Source organism: Mus caroli, unplaced genomic scaffold (assembly GCF_978045245.1).
Source record: "Mus caroli unplaced genomic scaffold, Mus_caroli_1 scaffold_4, whole genome shotgun sequence".
NCBI classification, from domain to species: Eukaryota; Metazoa; Chordata; class Mammalia; order Rodentia; family Muridae; genus Mus; species Mus caroli.
The window spans coordinates 99,149,843-99,158,225 of record NW_028227259.1 but is presented as its reverse complement, the minus strand read 5'-3'; the positions used below and the strand labels follow the sequence as shown (position 1 = coordinate 99,158,225).

The window sequence follows — 8,383 nt, the reverse complement described above, 5'->3', positions numbered from 1 at the left end:
ACAAGAGGATCACATGGAGGGGTTGAAGATAGATGAATGCCTGTACATAGGGAACCTCTTTCCATTTACCAGACCTCTGGCAGTATGGATGAAGATCCCTTAAAATCATTACATCTAGTGTACCTTTAAGTGTCCATTTGGAGCATTTCAATGCTCTGGTCCTCATGACCAACCTCCTCATCACAAGAAGGTCATCACAAGAATGTACTGAATTTGCCTGAAAGTGGTTCAACCTAGATGTAGGAATTTAGGAATTGCTACAAGAGCCTGAGGGATTATGAATGGTTTTCAAGAAGGAAAGTCACCCAAGGGTCTAAGTCTTATCTCATAGACCAGCTAGGAGGTTGGTCATAAGGACCAGAGCATTGAAATGCCAACCTCTTAGCCCAAGAAAGGCTGACCAGGCCCTATCTGGGCATTTAGGGTCCCTTCTGCTAACTGAGGAAATGCCTTACTAAAATGCTGGTGTGTGTTCCCAGGCTTTTCTTTTTAGTAGCAGAAAACATGGAACTATATGGTTGGTGTAGACACATTTGACTGTGTAACTCCACATGGTAGAACTCCACTGCATAGCTCACATGGTAGAAGTCTGTAAGTCACACAGCAGAGGGTGGCAGTGGTCTGCAGCAGTGGTGGAAATCCATGCATTGTGGTGGTAGCAGCAGTTGGCAGCAGATGCAGTCTACATGGTACAGCAGTGGTTGCAGTTGTGGCAGCAGCAGTCCACGTAGCTTACAGTTGCTCCTTCATGGTCATGCCAGCCAGCAGTAGAGGTGGCCACTTGAACTCCACAGGTCTCCTGGGTAGTGATTCCCATAGTCTTCTGCATCAATGTTATATTTGAAGTGCAGCTCATATCCAGACAGACAACACCAGGCCAAAGCAGTTCCATGTGGCATAGGTTTATTGTGGGGGAAGAGGACAGAGTTGGCAGTGACAAAGAGGTGGGGAAGAGAGATAGAGGTCAGGGGGTCTGCCTTTTAGCAGCTTGTAGGTAAAGGTGGGAGGAGAACCAAAGGGATTCTAGGTATGTGTGGTGGTTTCCATGGCTACAAACATGAGGATCGCTGTCACCTAGGTGTGATATCGCTGGGTTTGGAGCCAATTCTGATACCAACTATACTAGTCGTCTATTAAAAATAAGGAATAATATGCAAATTTCAGGCTAATGGATAGAATTGGAAAATATCATTCTGAATGAGGTAATCCAGACCCAAAAGAACTTGCATGGTATGTACTCACTGATACATGGGTATTACCCATAGAGTACAGGATAACCATACTACAATACAAACACCCAACAAAGCAAAGTAACAATAGGGCCCAAGGTAATATGACTGAATCTCACTCAGAAGGGAAAATAAAATTTATATCAGTAGTGATTGATTAGAGGGAACTATATGGGAGAGGGTATTGGGACAGGAACAGTTTTGGGGATCAGGTGCTGTGGGAAGAGCTGTCTCTATAGGGCTGGGAGAGAGAAAAGCAATCCATGTGGGGGCATCTCAGGGACAATCAGAGACCTGGGATGGGGCAGGCTCCTGGGAGGATATGGGAGTGACCCTGGCTGAGACCCCAGGAACTGGGGATAAGGAGAATGAAATGGCCATTTCTTGTAGCCAGGCAGGATTTCCAGTGGAGGGAAGTGGACATCAAGCCATCCCCAACACCTCCATATAAAATTTTCCCTGTGTACAAATTATGTAGGGATAAAGATACAGTAGAGATTGAAGGAATAGCCAATCAATGACTGGACAAACTTGAGACCTACCTCATGGAGGAGAGCCAAACTGACACTCTTGATGACACTTGGTTATGCTTCAGAAGTCCTATATAACTGTCATGTGAAAGGCCTCATCCAGCACCTGATGGCAAGAATTGGATACCCACAGCCAAACATTGGGCAGAATTCAGGTAGTTTTGTGGAAAAGTCAAAAAGAGGATGGAGGGAGCCAGATTGGGTCAAGTATACCAGGAGGAGTCCTAAAAAGCAAAGTCACCTGGACTCACTGGGGGTTCAGAGAGACTGAAAAATCCACCAAAGCGCATGAAGGGTTTAGACCAAGGCCTCCTACACATATGGAGAAGATGTAAAGATTGGTCTTAATGTGGGTCTTCTAAAAATCAGAATAAGGGTTTTGTCTTATTGAACTTTGTTGCCTTACTTTGGGGCCTTTCCCCTTAGCTGGGCTGCCTTGTCTGGCCTCAGTGGGAGAGGATGCATTTGGTCCTGATGGAACTTGGTGTGCCAGGATGGTGGGAGTAGGTGCCTCTCCTTTACTGTGGAGAATGGGAGAAGGACATGAGGGGGGAAGACAGAAGGTAGGACTGGAAGGAAAAGAAAGGCAGGATATGATCACCTGGTAAAGAGAATAAATAAATGAGTTAATGAAAATCAAAAGAAGTGATAAATAGGGAGCTAAATTTTTTTAACATTTAAATGTTGTCCACCGCAAACTGAATAGAAACAAGTTTTCCCTGAAACATACTAGCAACATATGTTTTTGTGGGACACTTATAATTACACTAAAAATACCATGATATATGCAAGTATTTTGGTATAGGAGATTGTTGTGAAGCTTGGTGGCTATCATTAGTATGTACTTATAACTGATAATCAGAATGTGTCAATTATACAAAGAATGTTGCTTCAGTCAATCACTTCCCTAACACATAAATAGGTAAAGTTATATTTACTTTAGTTCTTATCTCCCTCCACCTGCAATGGTTTCTTTAGCTTTTCTTATCAACATATGCTTGACATCTATACTATAGAAATCATCGAGTTTATTATTTTGATTTTATTTACTTATATTGCACAGCTTTTATTCCATTCCTGAGCAGGGATAAGATGAACTCAAGAGAGACTAGGAGGAAAGTGCTGAGGGATTCTAGCTCCACATCAAAAGCAAGTTTCTTTAATTTTCATATTAAATATTCAGATAAGCAGATAGAATGATATTGAATTTCTGCTCTGAAGCCTCAACCTGTATGGTGCTGAGAAAACTCTTATGTACTATTACACCCTGTTTAATGGGGTTCACAGATCCAGTGAATTGATAGATAAACAATCTATGAAGTGAACTACATCCAGACCTTTCTTGGACTGACCCTGGGTATTGTAATTGCTTTGGCAGACCTACATATGTGACTATATAAGAAATAAACAAGCAATCCTTCAACACACACATGTGCAAAATATGTTTGAAATGTAATGAATTAAGGATAATGACAATCTGGTAAGTTTTTATGCAAAACAGACACCTGGTTCCTTGTAATTACGTATCCACAAGTGCTTTTTGCATTGTCAAACATAGGCCTGGAGAGATGTCTCAGTAATTAAGAGTACTGGCTGCTTTTTCCAACAACCTGAGTTCAATTCTAGACAACCACCTGACCTGCTTAAAACTATTTATACAAGGTTCTGATGCCTTTTTCTGCCATGTAAGCATACATGCAACTAGAACAGGAATATAACATAAAATACATACAGAAATAAATGTTGAACATTGACAAACTAATTTCCTCTCACTCACCCATGGTACAGTAGTTCAAACTCTGAAGCCCAGAGCACCCTACACTATTGCTCACCACCTGAGCTCAATGGAAACACCCGAAACTCCACAGGCTCTCTTCAGAGACACACAATCAACATCCCCATTTTAACTGAGTCCTTTTTATTTGTGAAATTGAGTCCCTTTTAAAGGACTTCTTTAGCTATGTGCATAGCTACATATGTATTATGTAGAATCATGCATGTAAAAGCCAAGATCCACATAGTCCAGAAAAGAAAATCCTATCACCTGAAGTCTGAGTTCCTTTCAAGAGCAACCTGATTATTAGCACTGAAACCAAACTTTGTTCCTGTGCAAAAGCAGCATGTGCTTTTAACCTGTGAGCAATCTCTCTCAAAGTACGGGTTGCCTGTTTAAAGAATGTGAATGCATGTTTATTGTGAGCAAATCTCAGGTGAGTTCACTGGTCCTAAGGAACAAGGCTAGGAAACTGGACATTCAGACAGGGAGTCAGAATGTAGGGGAAGACAGAAAGAAGGAGCCTAAGAGAGGTTTGTTATTTTTTGTCTTCCTCTGTGCTTTAGGTCAGCCTAGATGTCCATGTGTCCAACCATAGCTGATAACTTTACCCACCTTCCCAAGATTTAATTGTGACATGCGTGGCATCAATGTCTTAATTTTGACTTCTCTCCAGAGGGCATTTGTGGCAGAGTCCTTAAATTTTGATATGTTAATTTATTAAGACAATAACAATGATCTTAAGCAAACAACTCATGTTCCAAGTGTTCAATAAATACAGAGTAACAATAAATTGTTTTATTGATAGTTTGCTATACAGAAATGACTAAGCAGAGGGAGATATTTTTCTTTTGTTTTTATTACAACTAAAGCCTTAAAATACAATTTTTTTAAAGTAATACTTTATGTAGAAAAGTTACCTGCATATTATTGGATACCTTCACATATACTATAGGTACTTCATAGATTTTGGGACTCCATAGGAATAGAGACATGTGGCATCAAGACTTCACATAGAGGATCCTGTTAGTAATCTCATTAAGGCATGACAAAAATATCAAGAATTCAAAGCTAGAATGGAAAGCCTGTTTACTTTGCTCTATGTTGTCTTCTTACCTTTAGGCATCTTTGATGGGTACAAGGTGCTTTGTGGTCTGAATGTACTGGATAGTAACCATTTGTGACACTTTTAATCCTCCTTCAAAGGATTTGTCTATGTTGCTCACTTTAGTTTAAATGTTTTGTGGACATAACTGATCAGCCACACAAAGTGTTACACACATAGCCCAGGCAAGAGACAAGGGAAAGATGTGTCAAGAACACTTTCATTTTATACATGCCATTTATCACCTAAAACTTACCTTTCTTCATAAAATAACAGTGTCTTTCCAATCCTGGACCCATTCAACCTTCTAGATCCTGACCCTGATAGTGATGTTGTTAACAGTCAAAAACCCACGAGAGAGATCATCTAGGTTTATAAGTACACAAAAAAGCATCTATATATACTGTCTGGGCAGAAGCCACATATAAATACCAAACTGTTTTTCTGACCCCACAATCCCCCTGTTATCACAGTCTATTGAAATGTTCCCCATGTCAAGCTCACCCTTCAGGGTCCTAGTCACTGTACATCTCTTTATTTCCAACCATATGAGAATTGTCTGAAATCATAGTCTCTGAGCACTGCAGATAAAAGATGTGCCCCAAGCCTGTCATTTATTCATATCCAGAAGTCCTGTATCTATGTTTACTCAAAACAAGAACAAAGTATTGGGCTCTGGTTGTAGACACAGGGCTTACCACATTTGTGACAGCTATCTGTAGCAAAAGAGATGCTCTTGGGTTGCCTTATTGCTCTGAGTGTATACATGAGCTCATGACAAAGTTGGACAAATCTTTTTACAGAGACACGACCCAACTCATTATAGCACTGTAGAGGGGCAGGGTATTGTTCCACATTCATCTTGCTCCAGTTGGCTGTGTGCTGGAAAAGGACCTTCAGGAGGGACATGGAGAAGTCATTGTTGTAGAAGTTGATCTGATTGAGCTGAGTGCATTGACTGAGGGCAGGTAGGAGGGCATTGATCTGGGAGTCCTTCATCCTACACCACTGAAAATCCAGAATCTCAAGAGTGTCTGCTACTTTTTCTAGGAGACCTCTCAGAGGCATAAGATCCAAAGCATATAAGATTATCCCTCTTATTTCCAGATGTTTTAATTTAAAGAGGTTGTGGGAGCAGGAAAAGAAATCAAAGTCTCTCTGTGAAATTAGGCATTGAGTGATGGAGACGGTCTCCAAGGGTGTCATTAGGCACCTAGGGATAGAGGAGACCAGAGGGTTAGTTCTGACAAGTAGTGTTGTAAAGGTTTGGCTGGGATGTACACAGAGGTAGAATAAACCAGGGGCCCAAAGCTCAGTTTGACAAAAGGATCAAATACATCATCTATGATGCTTCCTGTTGGATCTGCTCAGTCATGCCAATCCCACAATTCATCCCTGGACCTCACACTCAAGCTGAAAACTAGTTCATCACTTAAGCCAAGAAAGCACACAGAAGAACTTCCAATCCAAGAAAGTCCTGACAGGATTTTGATATTTTCTGTGGACTCACTGAATCTACATTCTATCATTCCCTCTGCAGTCATCCTTGTTCTAATTTACATCCACCTGTCCCATGCACTCAGTGCTACTTAGGCTCAACACGTTTCACTCATTGGAACTTGTCAAAGATAGAAGGCTGTTCTCACAGATCTGAGCATATAGCTCATGTTCAAACTGTGCTAATGAGTATCCTGACTCCTCATTATATACTCCCCTTTCTCTTCCCTTTCCATTTGATTGGGTGGGCCTGATTCCAGGAAGAATTATAACTCATTCTTACAAGATCTGACCTACTCTTTACACTAAATCAGTTCTCTACATCATGAGTTCTCATTTGAGATACTATTTTAACTTGTACTATTTCCCTTGTATATTTCAGTATACATGGAAATAAGACATAACTTTCAGAGTCTTATGACTGTCTAAATTTTGTTCCTAGTGACTGGCAGGCATCATGGAACACTAATCTTAAGAAAGACAGATTTGCTTTTGTACCTGACCCAGCTCTCCATTCTTGCTTACCCTAGGACTTGATTCATGTAGTCTCTTAGAAAATGGACTTGTTTCATGAAGATATGCTGGAGACAGTTGAATTTGGAAAACTGAGAAATAATCTTGTTGACACACTTGGCTTCTGTGGCACTTGTTATATTGATAATAGGGGAGGTATTCTTGTGGAGGGGTGCCAGGAAGACTTTTTGAAGATTTTTCATGTGCCCGAAGTAGGGAGCAAAATGTGCCAGCTGTAATAGTCAGTATTCAGTTCTAATTCTGTGATGTGCTCTGGATCAAAAACATTAAAGATTTCTCTGATAACTTGGTCTGGCGGATCCCAGATCTTCATCTTTGTACAGCAGAAATATAGGGACCCTGTTCTCTGCTTGGCCCAATTCAAGAAATATGCCTTTGATTTACTGACGTGGGAACTGATTGACAGGTTGACTATGACCTTCAGACGCTGCCTCCGTGCATATCTGGGAAGGACCTTCACTAGCTGCTTTTCATCCAATGTCTCTGCTTTACAGTTACTGTCATTTGCATCAGCCCATATGTTCCAGAAGGCATGGTGCCTATTTCTCATGTCAAGAACCTGAAGTTTTGCCCTCCTGTGGTTGAAACATATGAATGTTAGCAGACCCTGAATCATCGTTTGCTACATATATCTAAGCTCAACTCCCCTCCCTTCTAAGGTGTTTGATTTTTTAAGCACCTGATATCCAAGGTGGACTCAGGCATGCTACAGAAGCTTTCCTGTGCTTCAATACACTTGATTACTTTTCTTTCAGTAAGGTAATCATTAGTTCTCCTTAGAGATTAATTATTAATTAGAAAAAATAATTATTATGATTAGTTGTGGGAAGGCCAGGGATAGGCTCATTCTACTGTGAGGCTAAATCTAATCTAGTCCATATTCAACTCTAATCCATATCCAACTGTCCTCAGTATAAGTAAACAATAGCTTTCCAGAACCTTGTATCCCTACTTGATGATGTGATTAGAAGCATCTGATCCATTTATTACAAAGCCAATCTCCCTGGCAATGTCTATTGTGTACTCCTCATGCTCCCTTATACAATACATGGATATTGCTTACCTGGGGTGAAACTCTCTTGTCAGTCGCATGTCTACTCCATCTAGCAGAGCTTGCAAGGTTTCTAGTTTAGGCTTCTTTATCAATGGCCCCACAGGGAGACAGGGGAAAGGCCAGGCTGCCACCATTGCCTTTAGGAGATTTGTGTGTCTGCCAGCAAAGGCTTCTTTGAACAGTGATGGGAAGACCACAGTAGGCAGCTCCTCCAGAGTGGACATGATCAAAGCTTCATGTGTCAGCAGAGTGCGTGTGGGTAGGGTCTGAACACTCATCCTCTCAGGTCTTCAGTAAGAAGGCTCCTGGGGAAGCAGTTAGAAAAGAATATATATTCAAGGCAAACTTTATAATATTCCCTCACCCTCACATCAACCATTTAGCTTCTGAGTTACTGCTCTGACAGTCATAGAGTCATCAATTTACCTCTTCATCCTAAACTTGTGGTGTAAAGACTCTCAAGCTGGCATCATGAGAATCTCTCTATTACTCTAATAGACACCTAATTTTTGGGTCAAAATATTTTTATTTGTTACCCTTTCTTTAAAAAAGGAAAGAATGAAAGAAAGCAAAATGGAAGATATTCCCAGGAACCAGTACAGTTGGCCCTAGCTGAAATATGGAACATAGAGGAGATAGAACTTGAAGAAGCAACCCTCA

At 40.9% G+C, this 8,383-nt stretch overlaps 1 protein-coding gene across 1 annotated transcript; it reads right to left on the bottom strand.

Moving 5' to 3' along the window:
- Positions 1-5,283: 5,283 nt before the first annotated feature.
- On the bottom strand, positions 5,284-8,001 carry LOC147005270 (PRAME family member 6-like). The gene is given in 4 exon segments (XM_085836275.1): positions 5,284-5,851; positions 6,661-6,889; positions 6,892-7,244; positions 7,733-8,001. Coding segments are annotated over 4 exon segments (1,419 nt in total).
- Positions 8,002-8,383: the final 382 nt, after the last annotated feature.